The sequence below is a fragment of the Nerophis lumbriciformis genome, linkage group LG31 (genome assembly GCF_033978685.3).
Source record: "Nerophis lumbriciformis linkage group LG31, RoL_Nlum_v2.1, whole genome shotgun sequence".
Lineage (NCBI taxonomy): Eukaryota > Metazoa > Chordata > Actinopteri > Syngnathiformes > Syngnathidae > Nerophis > Nerophis lumbriciformis.
Window position 1 is genome coordinate 9,515,001 of NC_084578.2, and position 25,000 is coordinate 9,540,000.

The window sequence follows — 25,000 nt, forward strand, 5'->3', positions numbered from 1 at the left end:
GGTGGAATAGTAGAGTTACTCTTTGGCTCCGCTGTAAGGGGACTTTTATTTAAGTTGATTTAATATTTAGAATGCATTAAAAAAAAAATCCATCCGTCGTGATGTCTTTCATAATAATTGTGAACGATAGGCAAAATTCCCCCCCAAAAAAGTGCAGTTCCCCTTAAAAGGCTGCATGAGGTCAGAGGTTACTGCGTATTTGCTTGGTCTTACACGATGGAAAGAAAAAAAAAAGCTCAGTGCAGCACATTTTCCAATCAATCAATAAATCGACCAATGCGTGGCCACCAAGAAAGAAACCTGCAGCCTCAGTTATTGGGAGCTAAATACTTCATTCCAGGTGTGTGTGGAACAGGTGAGGAACATACAAAGATGCAGACACAGGCTTCACATATCCGTAGGATCCAGGCACAACTTTGTAGTCATTTCTCGCATAATAAAAAAAAAAGCTCTTTTTTTCATGTGCTGTAACCAGTTCGTGCATATGCTTTTTGTTTGCTTGTAAGAATGGGGCTCTCTTGGGCCATGTCCACACTTTTGCTCCAAAAATAAATTGTATTACATTACGATGTATCAAAAAAATAAAAATAAAATAAAAAAATTGATTGAAACGCATGCAACAAGTGGTGCCAAAAACCTTTGATGAAGTTTGGGTCAAAACTAGAGATGTCCGATAATGGCTTTTTTGCCGATATTGTCCTAATTACCGATTCCAATATCAACCGATACCGATATATACAGTCGTGGAATTAACACATTATTATGCCTAATTTTGTTGTGATGCCCCGCTGGATGCATTAAACAATGTAACAAGGTTTTCCCAAATAAATCAACTCAAGTTATAGAAAAAAAGTGCCAACATGGCACTGCCATATTTATTATTGAAGTCACAAAGTGCATTATTTTTTTTTAACATGCCTCAAAACAGCAGCTTGGAATTTGGGACATGCTCTCCCTGAGAGAGCATGAGGAGGTTGAGGTGGGCGGGGTAGGGGGCGGGAGCAGGGTTGAGGTGGGGGGCGGGAGGGGGTAGGGGGCAGCGGGGGGTGTATATTGTAGCGTCCCGGAAGAGTTAGTGCTGCAAGGGTTTCTGGGTATTTGTTCTGTTGTGTTTATGTTGTGTTACGGTGAGGATGTTCTCCCGAAATGTGTTTGTCATTCTTGTTTGGTGTGGGTTCACAGTGTGGCGCATATTTGTAACAGTGTTAAAGTTGTTTATACGGCCACCCTCAGTGTGACCTGTACTTGCATTCACTTGTGTGTGTGAGAAGCCGTAGATATTATGTGCCTTTAAGGTTTATTGCCGCTCTGTACTTCTCCTTACGTCCGTGTACCACTCCGTACATCGGCGTCTTCAAAAGTCATACATTTTACTTATTGAAACCGATACCGATAATTTCCGATATCACCTTTTAAAGGATTTATCGGCCGATAATATCGTCAGCCCGATATTATCGGACATCTCTAGTCAAAACCAAAAGGCACAAGAAATTGCAAAAAGGGAAACCTTGACAACTATAAATAACCCGCCTAAATACGAAATAAATACAGGCGGTCCTTGGTTTATGACGTTTATGCGTCATTGATGCGAGGCACTTTCGTAAAAGAGCGATACTATACTAAAAAAAATCAGCACGAGGCAGACTCTTCTGATGGCAGTGCGCCAAAGGAAAAGAAAGCGCGGAAGTGAAGTTATACGTCGTAAAATGCCGACTTCCTTCTCCAAACGGACACATCTATGACAGTTCATTTTCTTTCAAAATAATACGTTAGCCACGCCTTGGCTATCGTATTATTATTATTATTTTTAATTAATCACATTAATTGATATTAATGTATTACTCACTTTTACAAGCGGCCCTCTGGGGACAGCCATAACTGCGGCGAAAATAAGTTTGACACCCCTGATTACGCGGTCAAAAACAGCTTTTCTCGAGGCATACTTTTAGTGATATGAAATGCGGTTCAGAAAAGACAAAGAAAATTGGTTAAATTGTAAAAAAATAAAATAAAATAAACAACAAAAGAGCAGTGTTTGTGTGGACATAGCCCAAGGTGCAGATAGGTTTTGTGTGTGGACGCCAGGAAGAGGGTCTTCACCGACTGACCAAAGGAACATCACACCTGACATTGAAGGTGTACTTGTCAATCACCGAATCTTTCCGTCTCTCAGCCACAAAAACGCTTTCCATGTCCGACATGACCCCCAAGATAGGTTATCAAGTCCACACCACGGATCAGAGTGGACCCCACAGATGCATCCTGCTCTGAATTCCACCCAAGAAGAAGAAGAAACAGGTTTCCACGGTGTGCTCCGTTTCAGGTGAATGTTATCCGGTCTCCCTGGACGACAGAACCGGTCAGTGAGAGTCAAGTTAGGAATTGTTCTTTCTCTCGTCGGCGTAACGTCGCCAAGCCAAGCAGGAAGTGGAAGAGAAGGTGCATCCTGATCAGTCCATTGCGTCAATCATTGGCGACAGGAAGGTGTCGTCATGTATCCAAAGAGGCGACCCCGCTGACTAGAGACTTCCAGGAAGTTCAAATAGGGTTTGAGTCCCACACAGTCCAGGTTTCAACACCGCGAATCGCCGCAGTCGTCCGGTTTGACCGCCAGCATGGGCTCAAGGCTTGGCCCGCTATCAGGCTGAGGCAGGTTTTGGTTGTGGGTCAGGTTACAGCTGGAGTTGCGGTTGTAGAAGCAGTTTGGGTGACTGAGATGTTGGCTGTTATGGTACGTCACCGAATGATGGTGGCTACCGCCGCTCTTCTTGGAGCCCCGATGGTACCGAGAGCAGCACAATATCGCCGCCACAATTACAGACACCAGAAGAAAGAGGGCGCCTCCTCCCGCTAACAAGTAGTACCAGTGGGCAGCAATGGTCTGCACTTCCACTGTGTCTACAGTAGGTTCCATCCCAGACATGGCACCCCCTGGGGGGGTAGGAGGACACGTTACTAGATGGTTCAGCAATGGTGGGAGGCGGGCATGCAGGCGACACAAGGTGGTTAAAAGCTATGATTGACCATTAGCAAAACCCTCTTCTTCATTGGCGACTACCACCATTATTGTGTGCCTCTACCAGAACAACCACGGTTTGGTGAATATAGAAGCCCGCTTGCTGTACTTGTTAGTCTTACTGAAACCTAAATTGACCACACAAAAACATCTCCTATTTAGGCTCAAGATTTTTGGGGTGGATATCCTCATGAGAACCCATCGTTCTCTGCAGTGGATGTTTTGCAAAATAGGGCTATTTTTTCAGGAAATATGTACCTATTTTTTGGACTATAGAGTGCACCGGTATATAAACCGTTTTGTGTTTCCTTCCATATATCATCTGCACCGGTATGGAAGTAGAATTGTCTGATCAACCGTTTTACTGCTGTTTTACAGACACCGTTTAGAAACATTTAAACATTTACCAAATCTTTCTGTGTAAATATCTAATTTCGCAACGTATATATCTGTGGCTTATAGTCCAGTGTATGGAAGTAGAATTGTCTCACATCAACTTATATATATATGAATATGATATTAATACATATGCATATATTAATAAATGTACAAATACAAATACAAATGTAATATACAAATAAATAATTTGTATAAATAAACGCGTATTTGTAAATATATTTTTGAGATTTGAAAATATATACCGTATTTTTCGGAGTATAAGTCGCTCCGGGGTATATGTCGCACCAGCCGAAAATGCATAATAAAAAAGGAAAAAAAAATAAGTCGCACTGGAGTATAAGTCGCATTTTTTGGGGAAATTTAATTGATAAAACCCAACACCAAGATTAGACATTTGAAAGGCAATTTAAAATAAATAAAGAATAGTGAACAACAGGCTGAATAAGTGTACGTTATATGAGGCATAAATAACCAACTGAGAACGTGCCTGGTATGTTAACATACCGGTAACATATTATGGTAAGAGTCATTCAAATAACTATAACATATAGAACATGCTATACGTTTACCAAACAATCTGTCACTCCTAATCGCTAAATCCCATGAAATCTTATACGTCTAGTCTCTTACGTGAATGAGATGAATAATATTATTTGATATTTTACAGTAATGTGTTAATAATTTCACACATAAGTCGCTCCTGAGTATAAGTCGCACCCCCGGCCAAACTATGAAAAAAAACTGCGACTTATAGTCCAAAAAATACGGTACAAATAAAATGTATGAATATAAAAATGTGACATACAAATAAATCAAGAATTTGTATAAATTAACGTGTATTTCTAAATATATTTTTGAGATTTGAATATAAATATGCTTGATTTTGTATTTGTATTGAATTTGCATATGTGGATCGCTTTTTTGCTTTTGTGTCGATGAGACATTCCTCCCACAAACCAGATGCACAAATAAATGTGACCTACACACTCCCCTGAACAACCAGCAGAGGGCACTGCAGCTAGACCGGTCTGGGTCACAGACATGGTCAGACACTGGCGAGCCAATCAGAGGCACACTAGGGAGGATCATATTACGTCATGACTTTTGAGATGATTTGACACACATTGCACTGATAAGAGATCAGTATCTACATCGGGACAAGGTCATTAAACGGCATTGATACAATAAAATAAGCAGCTAGCACGGTCTTTCAGATTAACTGGATAAATTAGCATTAGCTAATACAACGCTAACGTTGGCAAGCTCAGGCCCGTTGTGTGTTCTCTCTGTAAAGACGTGGATTGTTTTTGTGCAGAGAACTCCGGGAATTTTGCATATAATGCTCTGTGACCCAGACCGCTCTGGCTGCAGTGCCCTCTGCTGGTTGTTCAGGGGAGTGTGTAGGTCACATTTATTTGTGCATCTGGTTTGTGAGAGGAATGTCTCATCGACACAAAAGCAAAAAAACGATCCACATATGCAAATTCAATACAAATACAAATACAAAATCAAGCATATTTATATTAAAATCTCAAAAATATATTTACAAATGTATGTTTATTTATACAAATTCTTGATTTATTTGTATGTCACATTTTTATATTCATACTTTTTATTTGTATATATTTTCAAATTTCAAAAATATATTTACAAATACGCGTTTATTTATACGTATATCACATTTGTGTTTGTATATTTATTAATATATGCATATGTATTAATATCATATTGATATATATATATAAGTTGATGTGAGACAATTCTACTTCCATACACGAGACTATAAGCCGCAGATATATACGTTGCGAAATGAGATATTTACACATAAAGATTTGGTAAATGTTTATTTACATACCATAGTTGTTTTTCAAACGATGTCTGTAACACGGCAGTAAAACGCTTGATCAAACAAAACATAAGCTGCGGAAGCTCGCTCTCCAATCAGCTAAATAGACTCAATAACTCTACAATGACGTTTTGGTGAATTTACTGATGCCGTTGTAAGTTACTAATACTAAAACAGGCACTTGTAAATGTGTTAGCATCTTAGCTAATGCTAATGACGCGAGCATTGATTACATAAAGGTTGCACGTACAGATATGCATGAAAAAACTACTCTCAAACATGTGACATTTGAGTAAGTATGAATAGTTGTAATTATGTTGTAAAACTTAGACTTGTAGGCGGAACGGAACTCATACTTCCGGTTCAAGGCACAAAACGGAAGGAAATACTGTCGACTTTCAACCCGCAGCGCCTGCAGTGAGTGAACTCGTCCAAAAGAAGACGCCGTAGCACAAACAATAACACACCTTTCAGTCTTTGTGTCGATGTTACTACTATGTAAGTAAGTTGTATACAAAACATTATGGCTGTTGGGGGAAAAAAATCCACAGATTAGCCGCACCGTTTTATTAGCCGCAGTGTGTAAAGCTTGGTAAAAAAAAAAAAAGTAGCGTCTCATAGTCCAGAAAATACGGTAACTGACTAAAACAAATACCCACTGCAGAGGACGCTGGTTCTTCAGAAGGATATGTGATGATGTCACTGTGTAACATTTATATCCTTCACAGTATCTGGCCCTATGTTTCATTGTGACATATTGATGACTAATGACTAATCAATTGCTATTGCAAACACAGTGGAACCTCGATTTACAAACCCCTCATTGTAAGAACGTTTCGATTTAGGAACCATAGGCGTAATAACATTATGCTTTGATGTACGAACCTTGTCTCAGTGTACACATTTTTTTCAGCCACACATTGTGTGCCCGGAAGCATATCCATCTCCAGTACTCATTCAGTCAGCGGAGCAATGCTATCATTACCTTTTGTGCTTCGTACTAGTTTGTGTGCTTTTTAAGTGTCTTTTTTATAGGTTTTTTACATCATTTTTCCAGGTTTGCTAGCTCAATACGAGTCCAAAGAAAGCAATGTGTGCTTTGAAACATTCAGGAAGTATCCACAGCAAGCCTTCAAACCCTCACCATCCTGGGAAGATTACCGACAAGGTAAAGAGGATTTTATTTTGTATTCCTAATCATTGCAGTGGCCTGCGCTGGCTGTTAAGTCCAGGTATTTTGTGATTTCAAACTCAGCGCACCACAGAGCTAGTGACAGTGTGTGTGCTTGTTGGCAGGGCGGCTGAATATATGAGGACAGTTCAGCGACCGTATTTTTCGGAGTATAAGTCGCAGTTTTTTTCATAGTGTGCGACTTATACTCAGGAGCCACTTATGTGTGAAATTTTTAACACACTACCGTAAAATATCAAATAATATTATTTAGCTCATTCACGTAAGAGACTAGACGTATAAGATTTCATGGGATTTAGCGATTAGGAGTGACAGATTGTTTGGTAAACGTATAGCATGTTCTATATGTTATAGTTATTTGAATGACTCTTACCATAATATGTTACGTTAACATACCAGGCATGTTCTCAGTTGGTTATTTATGCCTCATATAACGTACACTTATTCAGCCTGTTGTTCACTATTCTTTATTTATTTTAAATTGCCTTTTAAATGTCTTTTCTTGGTGTTGGGTTTTATCAAATAAATTTCCCCCAAAAATGCGACTTATACTCCAGTGCACCTTATATATGTATGTTTTTTCCCTTCTTTTTTATGCATTTTCGGCCAGTGCGACTTATACTCCAGAGCGACTTATACTCCGAAAAATACGGTAGTTGTTCTCACTTTGTCAATGGCCTTGAAAGAGTCTTTTTTTCCGCTGTGAAATAAGTCTGCTCTGGCATATTTCCAGAAAAGTCCGGTCTCATCACAATTAAAACGTGCTTTAGTACCATGCCTGCTTTGTCAATTTTTCCGTACTTGTGAGTGCCATTAACGTTTTCCCTCCATTCCACACTGTTTTTTTTTGTCTTTTTGGGACTCATATTGAGTTGTCAAAGTGGACAAAACTTGTCAAAGGGTGAAAAAACACAGAAAAAAAAGGCACACATGCTATATAGCAAGTAACAAGGAGGGCTGTGCCTCCTCACAAAAATGCGGCGCCCTGCTTTTTGCCTGCAGGCGTGACACAAAATAAATTAATCAAGCTCGTTCTAAAAGCTCGTAAATCGAAACGTTCATAAAGCGAGGTTCCACTGTATAAACTTTCCTATTTACAAACCCTGTTCAAGAACCAATTCGTACAGTTGCGAATGCATGCTGAAAACCGTCTTTCCAACATTGTTTACCAGGCTTGCTAAATACCTTTTAACATGTTTCCCATTGATTATTTTCAAATTGGTTTGGCAAATGGTCAGGATATTTGCAGTAGTGAGCTGAAATGTGCAAACATTATTTAACACCTAATGTTTGCTTGGTATTCACAGCGGCGACCGTGTGCAAAGAAATGCAAATGCAGGGTAAAAGGACTCAGAGTCTACGTCCCAAGCGAGGTGAGTGACTTCCTCTTGCTGTTTTTCATCAACGCGTTGAGGTTGATGCAAACGGCGTGTTAACGTGCAAATGCACATGCCATGCATTTAGCAGAATGCAGATTCTGGACTGTGACTTGCTGGTGTGGATAGATGGAGGTGAGGGCTGTGTGGGTCCAGAAGGATGTGTGGGTCAGTACATGGGAAGATGAAGGGAAGTAGCAGAGGAAGATAAAATATGCACAACATTTTTTAACAGATTTTACATAACTATTCTTTTGTATATTTTTGTATTGACTGTCCATCGCCATCTATAATATACCGTATTTTTCGGAGTATAAGTCGCACCGGAGTATAAGTCGCACCTGCCGAAAATGCATAATAAGGAAAGAAAAAAACATAAATAAGTCGTACTGGAGTATAAGTCGCACCTGCCGAAAATGCATAATAAGGAAAGAAAAAAACATAAATAAGTCGCACTGGAGTATAAGTCGCACCGGCCGAAAATGCATAATAAAGAAAGAAAAAAACATATATAAATCGCACTGGAGCCCGGCCAAACTATGAAAAAAACTGCGACTTCTAGTCCGAAAAATACGATACTTCTGTATACATCCAAAGCTGTATGCTAATGACTGAAATCTGATTACAGTATTTTTCGGACTATAAATCGCAGTTTTTTTCATAGTTTGGCCGGGGGTGCGACTTATACTCAGGAGCGACTTATGTGTGAAATCATTAACACATTACCGTAAAATATCAAATAAAATTATTTAGCTCATTCACGTAAGAGACTAGACGTATAAGATTTCATGGGATTTAGCGATTAGGAGTGACAGATTGTTTGGTAAACATATAGCATGTTCTATATGTTATAGTTATTTGAATGACTCTTACCATAATATGTTATGTTAACATACCAGGCACGTTCTCAGTTGGTTATTTATGCCTCATATAACGTACACTTATTCAGCCTGTTGTTCACTATTCTTTATTTATTTTAAATTGCCTTTCTAATGTCTATTCGGACGGCGTGGCGAAGTTGGTAGAGTGGCCGTGCCAGCAATCGGAGGGTTGCTGGTTACTGGGGTTCAATCCCCACCATCTACCATCCTAGTCACGTCCGTTGTGTCCTTGGACAAGACATTTCACCCCTTGCTCCTGATGGGTGCTGGTTAGCGCCTTGCATGGCAGCTCCCGCCATCAGTGTGTGAATGTGTGTGTGAATGGATGAATGTGGAAATACTGTCAAAGCGCTTTGAGTACCTTGAAGGTAGAAAAGCGCTATACAAGTATAACCCATTCATTTATCATTTTTTCTTGGTGTTGGCTTTTATCAAATAAATGTCCCCAAAAATGCGACTTATACTCCAGTGCGACTTATATGTTTTTTTCCTTCTTTATTATGCATTTTCGGCCGGTACGACTTATACTCCGAAAAATACGGTACTTGTAAATGAGCCTGAGTAGGTCATCAGACGGTTTCGCTCTTTGTTTTGACTATTTTTGGGATTGGAACACAACTGACACTAACCAAACAATGTTTATGATGATTTCTCACGCACACATGCGTACACACACATTCTTGTATTTGTTACCTTTTTGAGACCTCCGAATAATGCCTACCTCTTTAGGACCACTCTTTCTAGATATATAAAGATTTGTATTTACAACATTAATAATACATACAGACTATGCAAATATAAAAAAGGTAAGCTTTTAGTTAATTATTTGTTATTTGTTTTTTTGTTTGTAATTGGTTTTTAATCTTCATTTTATTACTTCAAGTTATTACAGTATGTCTCTATATACATATTTTTTTAAATTAATTTTGACCAGAGGGGGCGCATTTCAATTTCTTACACACTTGTTTTTACATACGTTGGCCAGAGAGGGAGCACTTCAAATTTTTACACACACTTGTTATTTCATATGTTGACCAGAGGGGGAGCACTTTTAAAACCGACACACAGTCAATTTGAAAAATCCCTCCTTTTTGGGACCGCCTTCATTTTGATAGATTTCACCACCAGGGGTGCAAATGAGACATTCTCTATTAAATGCAATGGTTTTCCGTATTGGGACCATGATTTATGTCCTAACTTGTTCACACCTCCTCATATGGAAGCTACTTTTCCTTGTTGATGTCTCAAGAAGGGTAGAAATACAAGAACACACACACACACACACACACGCACTTCATACAAATTTTTCTTTGCTATTGCAAAATTTTGAATTTGAAATGCTTGAAGGGGAATTGTAACAGAAGAACACATCCTTTGAATTTTTTTATGCATTCTATATATAAAAAAAAATCGATAGCAGAAGTCAGCTAGCAATGCAGTCAATAAGAGTCACTCAATTCCGCCTGTAAAGTCCTTAAAAAACATCCAAACACCTCCTTTAAGGTTTTATATACACACTGTAAGTATATACCTGTATGTAATGCGGTAACATGTTCATTTTAAGCATACAGCAGCATATTAATTTCACAGATGCATCACAACGTTCGCTTTTCCCTTCAACAACAACACCACTACTACTAATGGCAGACTTCATGAGAGATAACAAAGACTACTTTGGGACAAATGATGATCCAGAACTTCACATTTTTTGGTCCTGACTATAAGGATTATCTACAAGTTGTATATATATATATATATATATATATATATATACATACATATATATATATATATATATATATATATATATATATATATATATATATATATATATATATATATATATGTATATATATATATATATATATATATATATATATATATATATATGTATATATATATATATATATATATATATATATATATATATATATGTATATATATATATATATATATATATATATATACATATATATATATATGTATATATATATATATATATATATATATATATATATATATATATGTATATATATATATATATATGTATATATTTATATATATATATATATATATATATATGTATATATATATATATGTATATATATATATTTATATAGATATATATATTTATACATATATATATATATATATTTATATATATATATACATATATATATATATATATATATATACAGACACACACACACATATATATATATATATATATATATATATATATACGCACATATACATATTTACATATACATATATACATACATATATATATATATCTCGATATAAAAATATCTCAATGGCCGTCTCGACATATGATATACATTGTTTCTTCTTATCAGGAACTATGCTTCACTATACAAACATTTCAGTTCACGGACCATGTTTAAGAACCAAACAAGTCTGTAAATGGAGGTTCCGCTGTACAGTGAGTTTGTTGACAAATCTATTACTTTTTTGGTTGCCTAAAATCTTGGTCCTCTGTTTTACGCTGATTATAATCACCATCAACAAATTAAAAGGAACTATCACAAACTCATTCAATGACACTGGTCCCGTGTTTACTTGGTATCAGATCGGTACCAAAATGGGCAGTATCACCCACCCCTGATGTCATGAGTGTGACCATAACCTATGTTGCTGCATGTGCTCATATATCTCTTACAAGAAAATACATAACTGATTCATCTCACTGAAAAAGGAACAACGAAACATTTCTCAACTGTAACATTTCTCCATCACATTAATCTTATACTCCACTGAAATATTAAAGCCAGTCATGTCAGACTAACGACTCAGCAGTTCAGCAAATACATTTGTGACTTTTTCCCACTGAGATCTACTAAGGACCTGACACATAACAAAGAACATCAGCCTGTGTGCAGGAAGACATGTTTGGACAGTGCAGTGAGTCCTCATACTGTATATTGTATATATACAGTAGGAAGGGGGTTCATATGGCCCCATTTGTCCCAGTTTACCTGACACAAGAAACGTGACAAATATGGGGCGTGCACTATCCACTTTAGCCGCCAGATGGCATTAGAATGGGTTTTGGGTAGAGATGTCCGATAATGGCTTTTTTGCCGATATTCCGATATTGTCCAACTCTTAATTACAGAATGTCAACCGATACCGATATATACAGTCGTGGAATTAACACATTATTATACCTAATTTTGTTGTGATGCCCCGCTGGATGCATTAAACAATGTAACAAGGTTTTCCAAAATAAATAAACTCAAGTTATGGAACAAAATGCCAACATGGCACTGCCATATTTATTATTGAAGTCACAAAGTGCATTATTTTCTTTTAACATGCCTCAAAACAGCAGCTTGGAATTTGGGACATGTTCTCCCTGAGAGAGCATGAGGAGGTTGAGGAGGGGCGGGGGTGGATAGGGTTGTAGCGGGGGGTGCATATTGTAGCGTCCCGGAAGAGTTAGTGCTGCAAGGGGTTCTGGGTATTTGTTCTGTTGTGTTTATGTTGTGTTACGGTGCGGATGTTCTCCCGAAATGTGTTTGTCATTCTTGTTTGGTGTGGGTTCACAGTGTGGCGCATATTTGTAACAGTGTTAAAGTTGTTTATACGGCCACCCTCAGTGTGACCTGCATGGCTGTTGACCAAGTATGCTTCGCATTCACTTGTGTGTGTGAAAAGCCGTAGATATTATGTGATTGAGCCGGCACGCAAAGGCAGTGCCTTTAAGGTTTTTTGGCGCGCTGTACTTCTCCCTACGTACGTGTACACAGCAGCGTTTTAAAAAGCCATACATTTAACTTTTTGAAACAGATACCGATAATTCCCGATATTACATATTTAAAGCTGTCCGATATTATCGGAAATCTCTAGTTTTGGGGCAATTCCAACTCTAACCACAACGTCGGTTGCCATGCAGAGTGGCGCTTTCCATCATTTTCAGCAAACCACATTGCAAAATGATCAACCCCCCTCTTCCTCTCACACGAGATTCACCCAAAAGCGGGGCCATAAGAATCCCTTCTCTACTGTACATGAAGTATGCACATTTTTTTATGCATACAAGCTACCCTGCCTTGTTTTAGTTATGTACGTGTAACTAAATGTTGCCTTTCAGTCAGAAATTGTTTACGTTTTTTGTGGAATGAATGACAACTTTTGATGAAACGTCCACAATGTTATTTAAGACCAAGCAGGGCTTGAAGCTGAGCTGAGCCACAAGCAGGAAGCGCAGACATTTTGCACAGGAAATATTAAAAGACACTTACTTGTTATGCCGGGAGTCAATGGAGGAAAAGGCTCTGTAAATAACAAGAAAAAAATAATAATTATTTGATGGCTCTTCTATGGTCGCCTCTTCAGGTTGGAGAATGTTCGCTGTAATAATTGTCTGCTTTCAGTGGGACGCACACGGCTAATTTACAGTATTCATCAGTGTGCAATGATGATGATCATTGCTATAAGAACGTTTATGTGAGGAGAACATCATTTCATTCTGTTGTATAATAACCCGGAACACACTGCATAACCATCATTGCTATATACTCTATGCCAAACCTGGGCACATTAAGGCTCCGGATATTCCCAAATATATTTTTTAGATCTTTAAGAAGGAAACTATAGACATCGTATAAGTAGACGCAGCATCTGGCGCTGACGAGACGCGGGGCCGCCATCTTGGAGTGGTGATCCGCTCCACTCAGTGCAATTCATTTGGCAGGAGCAATGAACTGTCAGCGCATTTAATTCATCTTATCTCACTGAATACCACTGATATTCACACGTTTTTTTTGTCATACGTGTAGCTATGATAAAGGACACATGTTTTATTATTCATAGTTTGCTTAACAGTAATATAATATTCTTATATGCTATAAGTGAGCAGACGTCCGAGATCAAAACTGGGAATATAATCCCACGCTGCAAAAACTGAAATCTAAGTAAGATGAAATATCTCAAATAAGGGTGATATTTGCTTATTTTCTGTCTGATAAGATAATTCTTCTCACTAAGCAGATTTTATGTTAGAGTGTTTTACTTGTTTTAAGGGTTTTGGTCCTAAATGATCTCAGTAAGATATTACAGCTTGTAGCTGAGATGTGATGACCTATATTGAGTAAAACATGCTTGAAACTAGAATATCAACTGATGCAAAGTTGTGTCATCAACACTCACAAGCATAAAACTATTTTTTTAAAGTAATAATTCCTTATTTCAAGCATGAAAAAAAAAATTCATGATGCCGAGCGCATATCATTATGTCAAGATAATGGCACTAGCATTTGCTTAATTTAAGAATATTTTTCAACATATTGAGCAAAAAGGTCTCTTTTTTTCCTACCAAGAAAAGTGCACTTGTTATTAGTGAGAATATACTTATTTTAAGGTATTTTTGGGTTCATTGAGGTTAGCTAATTTTACTTGTTTTGGAAAGTCTTGACAAGCCAAATTTTCTTGTTTTATTGGCAGATAATTTTGCTTAGTTCAAATAAAATACCCCTCATTTTTGCATTATTTTTTCTTGTTTTTGAAGACTGACTTTTTGCAGTGCAGAGAAGGGGGAAAAAAACAGTCAGCTATTTTTAAGTTGAAGAAACAATATGATTAGGTTATATATACATGCGTATATCCTACATAAACAATGTATAAATACATTAGATATCTATATATCTTAGGAACTGTTTCTCTGTTGCTGCAGCAGCAGAGTTTATTCTGTCTTGACACTTTGTATTGATATTTTGTATTACCGTATTTTTCGGACTATAAGTCGCAGTTTTTTTCATAGTTTGGCCGGGGGTGCGACTTATACTCAGGAGCGACTTATCGTATTTTTCGGAGTATAAGTCGCTTCGGAGTATAAGAGGCACCGGCCGAAAATGCATAATAAAGAAGGGAAAAAACATATATAAGTCGCACTGGAGTATAAGTCGCATTTTTTGGGGAAATTTATTTGATAAAAGCCAACACCAAGAATAGACATTTGAAAGGCAATTTAAAATAAATAAAGAATAGTGAACAACAGGCTGAATAAGTGTACGTTATATGAGGCATAAATAACCAACTGAGAACGTGCCTGGTATGTTAATTTAACATATTATGGTAAGAGTCATTCAAATAACTATAACATATAGAACATGCTATACGTTTACCAAACAATCTGTCACTCCTAATCGCTAAATCCCATGAAATCTTATACGTCTAGTCTCTTACGTGAATGAGATAAATAATATTATTTGATATTTTACGCTAATGTGTTAATAATTTCACACATAAGTCGCTCCTGAGTATAAGTCGCACCCCCGGCCAAACTATGAAAAAAACTGCGACTTATAGTCCAAAAAATACGGTATGTGTGAAATTATTAACACATTAGCGTAAAATATCAAATAAATTTATTTATCTCATTCACGTAAGAGACTAGACGTATAAGATTTCATGGGATTTAGCGATTAGGAGTGACAGATTGTGTCATGTCTGTGTGATCATGTTTTGTTTTAGTCATGTTCGGTTTTGTTTTTGGACTTTTTGTGCACTTTTTGTTTTGTCACCATAGCAACCCATTAGTTTTCACCTGTCACGTCACGCACCTGTTTCACGTTTTGAGTCACGCACCTGTTTTCGTTAATCATGTCGGTAGTATTTAAGTTCATTGTTTTCAGATCGTCGTTCTGGCGAAATCCCGGATTCATACCCCTGTCACACTTTTACCTCTGCGCACTTCATAGTCCATGCCAAGTAAGTTTTTTTTTTGTTTATTAATGCCACAGTTAGTGTTTTTGTTTAATTGTTCACAGTTTTTGCCCACGTGCAAGTCTTTTTGTTTCGTTAGTCAAGTTTGTACATCCGCCCTGAGCACGCTTTTTGTTCCTTTGAGTGTTATAAATAAATATAAATAAATATGTATTTACCTTCACGCCATGACCAGTCCAGCTTTACTTGCATCTCGGGAAAACAAACACACCATAGTCCACGTCTTGACAGATTGTTTGGTAAACGTATAGCATGTTCTATATGTTATAGTTATTTGAATGACTCTTACCATAATATGTTACGTTAACATACCAGACACGTTCTCAGTTGGTTATTTATGCCTCATATAACGTACACTTATTCAGTCTGTTGTTCACTATTCTTTATTTATTTTAAACTGCCTTTCAAAAGTCTATTCTTGCGACTTATATATGTTTTTTTCCTTCTTTATTATGCATTTTCGGCCGGTGCGACTTATACTCGGGAGCGACTTATACTCCGAAAAATGCGGTATTAGAAGTGTGTGTGTGTGTCAGAATGACACACACACACACACACACACACACACACACACACACACACACACACACACACACACACACACTCCTACCCCCAAAATATTGCTCGGAGGCTCGTTTCATTTGAAAGCCTGATGATGACCCAAAGTGAGCACCGAGATGGGACATGAGAGAGCAAGAGAAGAAAGGATGAGAATCGCAAAATTACAGGGTGGGTGATGTTGAAAACTAAAAGGAAAAAGATATGTAATAAAAGATAAGTCAAAATGCCCGACGGCAGTTTGTGGCCTAGTTTCATTTGTTATTTCTCCTTCTTAACGCCTGTAAATGCTAAATCTAATAATGAGTTCTCCTACTTTCTTTTTGCCCGGCAGACTCAACGCGCCGTCATCGGACTTACGTGTGCACTGCTCCAGACTGATGCTGTTACTCATGTGAATGTTGTCTATGCGGATGTGGCCCCTGGTCGGGTGGTCGAAGAACCCTTCAAACACCACCTGCAAAGGGAGGAGGACACAATATCAGTTTCATTTGCAGATTGACATGAGATTCTGTAAATTCCGGACAATATGCGGCTTGAAATATTTTTATTTAAAAAAAAAACAAGCAAATACACATAGAAAGGGTTTTATTATTTGTGCTATGCTGCCTTCTTGTGGATGAGTTCGCTCACTGCAGTTGTCCTTCAATTTAAGGGTGTTTGTGTTCGTCTCCCGGCCGTCCATAACGCTTCTACTCGTATGGATTCTTCATTCATCACTCCAAGAAACATTTGTAAGTTTTACAATATAACTACAACTATTCATACTTACCAAACCGTCCCATGTGTGACGTCTACAGGAGTGTTTTAACCTCTTAAAGCCCAAGCTGTTTGTTTACACGCTTTTTTTTTAATTTCTCTTCGCTATTTGGGCTTATTGGACCCTAAATTGGCCCTAGTGTGTGGATGTGAGTGTGAATGTTGTCTGTCTATCTGTGTTGGCCCTGCGATGAGGTGGCGACTTGTCCAGGGTATACCCCGCCTTCCGCCCGATTGTAGCTGAGATAGGCTCCAGCGCCCCCCGCTACCCCAAAAGGGAATAAGCGGTAGAAAATGGATGGATGGATGGACCCTAATTAGAATAAAAAGTAAAAATCATCTTTTAATATGATGTACTTCATGTGTAGTGACATGCACATTTTTATTTTTACACGTTTTTGTCCAAATACCATTGTATGTTATACTCTTCTGACACCACTAGATGTCAGTATAAGTGTCCACATAAGCGGCCATAAGACCCCAATTCAGTAGTATACACAATTTTGGAAATAAAAGCTAAAAGTTGCTGTCCACGCATGTGGCCACTAAGCCTTTAGAGGTTAAAGCATATTTGTGCAAGCTAACTTGTAATCAAGCTAACGTTGTTAGCATGAGCTAATATGCTAACATGTTTACTAGTGTCTGTTAGTATTACTAACTTACAATGGCATTCTTTTTGTATTGTTTCAGTTTCACAAATTCCTCAGCAAATTTCCCAAAATGTCATCGTGGAGTTAGTGAGTCTGTTTAGCTGATTGGAGCTTCCGCAGCTAGTGGGTCCATGACTTCTGTTTTGTTTAATCAGCCGTTTTACTGCCGTGCTACAGACACCGTTTGGAAACAATTAAGGTATGTAAATAAACATTTACCAAATCTTTCTGTGTAAATAACTAATTTCGCAACGCATATACAGTATCTGCGGCTTATAGTCCGGTGTATGGAAGTATAATTGTCTCACATCAACTTATATATATCAATATGATATTAATACATATTCATATATTAATAATTATACAAATACAAATGTGATATACAAATCAATCAATCAATCATTGTTTATTTATATAGCAAAGGGCTGCACAAGCCACAACGACATCCTTGGTACAGAGCCCACATAAGGGCAAGGAAAAACTCACCCCAGTGGGACATCAATGTGAATGACTATGAGAAACCTTGGAGAGGACCGCATATGTGGGTAACCCCCCCTCTATAAATAAATGATTTGTATGAATAAACGCGTATTTGTAAATATATTTTTGAAATGAGAAAATATGCACAAATAAAATGTATAAATATAAAAATGTGACATACAACCAGCAGAGGGCACTGCAGCCAGAGCGGTCTGGGTCACAGAGTATTATATGCATTATATGCAAAATGCCCGGAGTTCTCTGCACAAAAACAATCCATATATATATATATATATGTATATATATATATATATATATATATATACACTCCACATTCACACACTGATAGTGGTAAGCTACATTTGTAGCTACAGCTACCCTGAGGTAACACAGTGTTACTGTTCAAACTGTGTGTAATGTTATAGTGGCCAACAATATTAAATATGCTTGTCAAATAAAACATCTGCCTTGTTTTTAATGAATACTTGGGCCTACTGCGCTACTGTATATTATTATTATTTTTGGTCATTATGGTCACTAGGCCACCTGCTCAGTGGCTTAGTGGCTAGAGTGTCCGCCCTGAGATCGGTAGGTCCCGAGTCATACCAAAGACTATAAAAATTGGACCCATTACCTCCCTGCTTGGCACTCAGCATCAAGGGTTGGAATTGGGGGTTAAATCACCAAAAATGATTCCCGGGCGCGGCCACCGCTGCTGCTCACTGCTCCCCTCACCTCCCAGGTGGTGATCAAGGGTGATGGGTCAAATGCAGAGAATAATTTCGCCACACCTAGTGTGTGTGTGACAATCACGAGTACTTTAACTTTAACTTTACTTGAGAGCCAAGTGTTTTCTGAGGGGATGGTTGGTGAAACAAGTTTAAGAAATCTTCAAGGTTGTACCAAAAATGTATTTTTCCCGAAGTGTTTCAACCTACTTGGTATTCCTTGGGGCTTTGGGGCAGAATGGTGCGACCCTCCCGCCAGTGAGAGCCCTGATCTCCCTTCAAGGTCCACAGCAAGGTCTCTTCCAGGTCGCTGTCCCTCAGCAGGACCCTCAGGCTGCCCAGCGCTTCCCCTTGCAGCTGGTAGTAGAAGACCAGGCACAGCGGCCCTTGCTCGGGGGCCACTTCGGGGCTCAGGAGCCTGGCGCGCTTGCGCAGGGTGTGAGACCCCGCGTCCAAATGCAGGTAGTTCCCTGAGAAATCTGCAGGAAGGACATTTATTCTTACTTGTTTTGTACATGCAGAAATATATATATATATATTTTTTACAATAAAACAAACACCATGATAAAATAACCTCAAATATGATTTTCTCTAATACATTTTCTATGGATCCATTGAATCACCTGTAACCCCTTTATTTATATATATATATACGGCGTGGCGCAGTGGGAGAGTGGCCATGCGCAACCCAAGGGTCCATGGTTCAATCCCCACCTAGTACCAACCTCGTCATGTTCGTTGTGTCCTGAGCAAGACACTTCACCCTTGCTCCTGATGGGTGCTGGTTAGCACCTTGCATGGCAGCTCCCTCCATCAGTGTGTGAATGTGTGTGTGAATGGGTAAATGTGGAAGTAGTGTCAAAGTGCTTTGAGTACCTTGAAGGTAGAAAAGCGCTATACAAGTACAACCCATTTATTTATATATATATATATATATATATATATATATATATATATATATATATATATATATATATATATATATATATATATATATATATATACACATACATACACAGGAAGGGGATATATGATCTCAGTTGTCGTGGTTTACCTGACACATGAAACGTGACACATTTGGGCCGTGCACCATCCACTTTAGCCGCCAGATGACAGTGGAGTGGTGAATATCTTAGAATGTGTTTTGTGGCAATTTCAAAATTGTTCCTATGTGGAGTGGCACTTTCCATTATTTTCAGCAGACTGCATTGCAAAATTAATAAACCCCCCCACCTTCCTTTCACACAAGATCCACCCAAAAATGGGGCCAGATGAATCCCTTCCCTACTGTATTATTTTTTTTAGCAATCTGAACCTACCTAAAAAAAACAAATATATATATATATATATATATATATATATATATATATATATATATATATATATATATATATATATATATATATATATATATATATATATATAAGTTTGGACACCCCCTGGTACTGTATAGACTGTGTCTATGTACAGTGACATATTTTTGCCGCATTCCTGTGAGAATCCTGCATGCGACTGAAGCTTTAGGGAGTTGAATTATCCAGGACTAGCTGCAGTGTGCTCAAACAACCACCAGGTAGCATCTGTGAGCAGATAATAATGCATCATCTCTTTCTATTTCGGATTTATCAGGTCGGTAATACTTTTTTTATTTTATTTTTTCTTAATTCTGTACTCACGTTTTAAGTGAGGGGTAAGGCAAAAACTAACCCAGACCCACTCTATCTATCTATCTATCTATCTATCTATCTATGTATATCTGCTCAGGCATAAACAACTCCTCCAACCTGATGAATAATGTATTTGGGCTGAGTTAACTCACTTTCTTTACTTGGAGGCATTAAAAAGGGGACCCAAATTATAGTTGCTCATTAAGCACATTTAGGGGGAGAAAAAAGTAGCAATTTTTTTGTTTTTTGTTTCTCTGCTTTTGATCTTGCCCAGCGTACAAAGGAAGAGAATTAATTAACAACTCTCCATGGGCGAGCGAGGCGGAGACGCTGGGAGGGAGTGTGTTGGTGCTTATGTATGAGCGTGCATCATTTGTAGTTATGTAGCATCATCATTATCTGTGTGTGTGTGTGTGTGTGTGTGTGTGTGTGTGTCAGTCATGGTGCATGACTGACATAATAAATACCTTGTTTGTATTTGTGATTACAGGACTTTTATGGCGAGGAGTGGCATATTGTACGTCTGGATATTTGTGATGGTGAGTAGATCATGTCAAAGAAAAGTGTATTTGTTGTCTAAAGTGTCCAGACTTTTCCTAATGAGGGCCACACTGAAAAATCAAAGCATGCGGAGGCTATTTTGATATTATTAAAACCAATACAATATCTAGATTTTTTTTTTACCCTTTAGGGCTCCCCTCAAGTTTTGTCCTCAGTCATAAAAAAATTATTTAAAAAAGTCTTATATAATTTTTTTGCCCATGCGTAAATCTCTAGATCCACTTCAGATCTGTCGTTGTAAACTTTTTTGTGTGTTTTTTTCATTATGTTTTGTGCCCTTTTTGTTAAACACAAAATATGCAATATTTTCCCCGATAAATATGTCAAAGTGGAATATTTGATGTGAAGTAATTGGAGCTTTAAATAGGTCAATAATTCAAAACAACATGGATTTTAATTCATTATTACTTTTGAGCAATGGTAGTTTTAAAAAAACCTAATTATTTGGCCACCAAAATGACCTTTTTTTATTTTTTATTTGATTAATTTAATTTTTTTAATTTTCCACACCTAAATCCTGAGATCAACTTTTGATCTATCTGTCGATTATACTTTTATGATTTTCTTTTGTTTGCTTTATACCCTTTTTTCCATAGAAAATGTTGTTTTTATATGGCAAACACAGAATATGCAATATTTTTCCCGAAAAATATGTCAAAGTGGAATATTTAATGTGAAGTAATTGGAGTTTTAATACATCAATAATTCAAAAATAACATTGATTTTTATTCATTATTACTTTTGAGCAATGGTAGTTAAAAAAAACAACGAATTATTTGGCCACCCAAAGGACCTTTTTTTTTATTTTAACTTTCCACACCTAAATCCCGAGATCAACTTCCGATCTATCTGTCGATTATACTTTATGATTTTATTTTGTTTGCTTTATGCCCTTTTTTCCATAGAAAATGTTGATTTTATATGGCAAACACAACATATGCAATATTTTCCCCGAAAAATATGTCAAAGTGGAATATTTGATGTGAAGTAATTGGAGCTTTAAAGAGGTCAATAATGCAAAACAACATTGATTTTGATTCATTATTATTTTTGAGCAATGGTAGTTTTAAAAAAACCTAATTATTTGGCCACCAAAATGACCTTTTTTTTATTTTTTATTTTATTAATTTGATTTTTTTAATTTTCCACACCTAAATCCCGAGATCAACTTCCGATCTATCTGTCGATTATACTTTTATGATTTTCTTTTGTTTGCTTTATGCCCTTTTTTCCATAGAAAATGTTTGTTTTTATATGGCAAACACAAAATATGCAATATTTTCCCTGAAAAATATGTCAAAGTAGAATATTTGATGTGAAGTAATTGGAGCTTTAAAGAGGTCAATAATTCAAAACAACATTGATTTTGATTCATTATTACTTTTGAGCAATGGTAGTTTAAAAAAACCCTAATTATTTGGCCACCAAAAGGACCTTTTTTAATTTTTAATTTTATTAATTTGATTTTTTTTTTAAACTTTCCACACTTAAATCTCGAGATCTACTTCCGATCTATCTGTCGATTATACTTTTATGATTTTCTTTTGTTTGCTTTATGCCCTTTTTTCCATAGAAAATGTTTTTATATGGCAAACACAACATATGCAATATTTTCCTCGAAAAAACTAAGTGGAATATTGGTTGTGAAATAATTGCCTTAAAAATGTCAATAATTCACAAAACTATTGATTTTCATTAATTATTTTTTTTGAACATTATTTGGGCACCAAAAGGACCCCACTCATAAAAGTGTTTTTTTAATGTTTTTATTTTTTTACTTCCACACCTAAATCCCGAGATCAATTTCCGATCTGTCGATTATAACTTTATGATTTAGTTTTTGTGTACTGTACGTGTATGCCCTTTTTTCCATAGAACATGTATTTCCCCCCAAAAAACAAAGTGGAATATTTGATGTAAAATAATTGCCCTAAAGAGGTCAATAATTCACAAAACTATTGATTTTGATTCATTATTATTTTTTGAGCAAGGCCAGTTTAAAAAAAAAATCCCACTAAAATTATTGGGGGTCCACGCATAAAAGTGTTAAAAATAAGTCGCACAATTTTTTTTTTACTTTCAACGCTTAAATCTGTAGATCAACTTCAGATCTGTCGTTGTAAAGTTTATTTTTTGGTATTTTTTTTATTATGTTTTGTGCCTTTTTTGTTAAACACAAAATATGCAGAATTTTCCCCAAAAAACATGTCAAAATGGAATATTTGATGTGAAGTAATTGGAGCTTTAAATAGGTCAATAATTCAAAACAACATGGATTTTGATTCATTATTATTTTTTGAGCAATGACAGTTTAAAAAAAAAAAACTTAAATTATTTGGGCACCAAAAGGACCCCACTCATAAAAGTGTTAGTCTTTTTTTAAATATTATTAATTTTTTTTTTTTACTTTCCACACCGAAATCCCTAGATCAACTTCCGATCTATCTGTCGATTATAACTTTATGATTTTGTTATTGTTTGCTTTATGCCCTTTTTTTCCCCATAGAACATTTTGTTTTTATATGGCAAACACAACATATGCAGTGTTTTCCCCGGAAAAACAAAGTGGAATATTTGTTGTGAAATAATTGCCCTGAATAGGTAAATAATTCACAAAACTATTGATTTTGAGTCATTATTTTTTGAGCAAGGTCAGTTAAAAAAAAAAAAAAAAAAATCCACTAAAATTCTTGGACCCCATGCATAAAAGTGTTAAAAATAAATAAATAAATAAATTTACTTTCAATGCTTAAATCTGTAGATTAACTTCCAATCTATCTGTTGATTATACATATTTTATATTTTTGATTTGTTTGTTTGTTTTATGCCCTTTTTGTCACAGAAAACTAACTTTACTTTTATGTGGCAAAAACACAAAATATGCAAAATTTCCACCCCAAAATATTTCAAAATGGAACATTTGATGTGAAGTAATTGGGGCCTTAAATAGGTCAATGATTCATTATAATTATTTTTTAGCAATGACAGTAAACTGCCCCCCCCCCCCCCCCCCCCCCCTAAAAAAACAACAACAACACTAAACTATTTGGGATCCAAAAGAAGCCCACTCATAAAAGTGTTACAAATAAGTCAGTTTATTTATCAATTTTTTACTTTCCACGCATAAATCTCAACTTCTGATCTATCTGTCGATAATAACTTTTTATGAATTTTTGTTTATTTGTTTTACCGGGTAAGCTCTTTTTTTCCCCCATAGAAAACACTTTTATATGGCAAACAGAATTTGCAATATTTTCCCTGAAAAAACAAAGTGGAATATCGGATGTAAAGTATTTGGAGCCTTAAATAGGTCAATAATTCACAACACCATTGATTGTGATTTATTATTATTTTTTGAGTCTGTAGGAATTTTTTTCACGCATATTTGTACGTGCTATCGTAATGTAATCAAGCGAGTGCGTTCGCATTAGCTAATATGCTAACAGGTTTACGAGTGCCCGTGTTAGTATTATTAACTTACAATGTCATTCTTTTTGTGTTGTTTCAGTTTCACAAATTCCTCAGTAAATTCACCTAAACGTCACCGTGGAGTTATTGAGTCTGTTTAGCTGATTGACAGCTAATGGGTCCATGACGACGACTTCTGTTTTGTTTGATCAGCCGTTTTACTGCCGTGTTACAGACACCGTTCGGAAACAATCAAGGTATGTAAATAAACATTTACAAAGTAGTTCTCATTTCACAACGTATATATCTGCGGCTTATAGTCCGGTGCAGCTAATATATGGAGAAAAAAAAGAAGTTTTTTCTAAAATTTAATGGGTGCGGCTTATATACCTTTATAGCCTGGAAAATAGGGTGTATACAATATCTTAATGTTTTTCTTTTCCAAAGGTATGTTGTATCTTAAAATCGTGCTGCTTTGGGGGCCAAACAACAATCAATGAATTAAATTAACAACTTTAATGCATTTCAATGGGAGATGTTCATTTGAGATACAAGTGTTTTAAGTTAAGAGCTCTATCAGAGAACCTATTAAGTTTGTAAATGGAGGCACTGCTGTAGTTGTTAAAGTGTAGAGTGGAAAAAAAGCCCACAGGAAGTGAACACACAGTCGGGCGATTCAAAGCTATTGCATTTTGTGTTAAATACTAATATTATTCTCAGTGGCATAGAGTG

General features: G+C 36.5%; 1 protein-coding gene across 1 annotated transcript in view; it reads right to left on the minus strand.

Moving 5' to 3' along the window:
• The window catches only part of LOC133574147 (neuropilin-2-like), a 335,141-nt gene that overhangs the window by 19,908 nt on the left and 290,233 nt on the right, over nucleotides 1–25,000 (minus strand). The window contains exons 14-16 of the mRNA XM_061926222.1: nucleotides 18,843–19,111; nucleotides 16,376–16,472; nucleotides 12,976–13,008 (exon numbers count right to left, since the gene is read on the minus strand). Of these exons, the coding sequence (XP_061782206.1) occupies nucleotides 12,976–13,008; nucleotides 16,376–16,472; nucleotides 18,843–19,111 (399 nt within the window). The remainder of the gene's footprint in view (nucleotides 1–12,975; nucleotides 13,009–16,375; nucleotides 16,473–18,842; nucleotides 19,112–25,000) is intronic.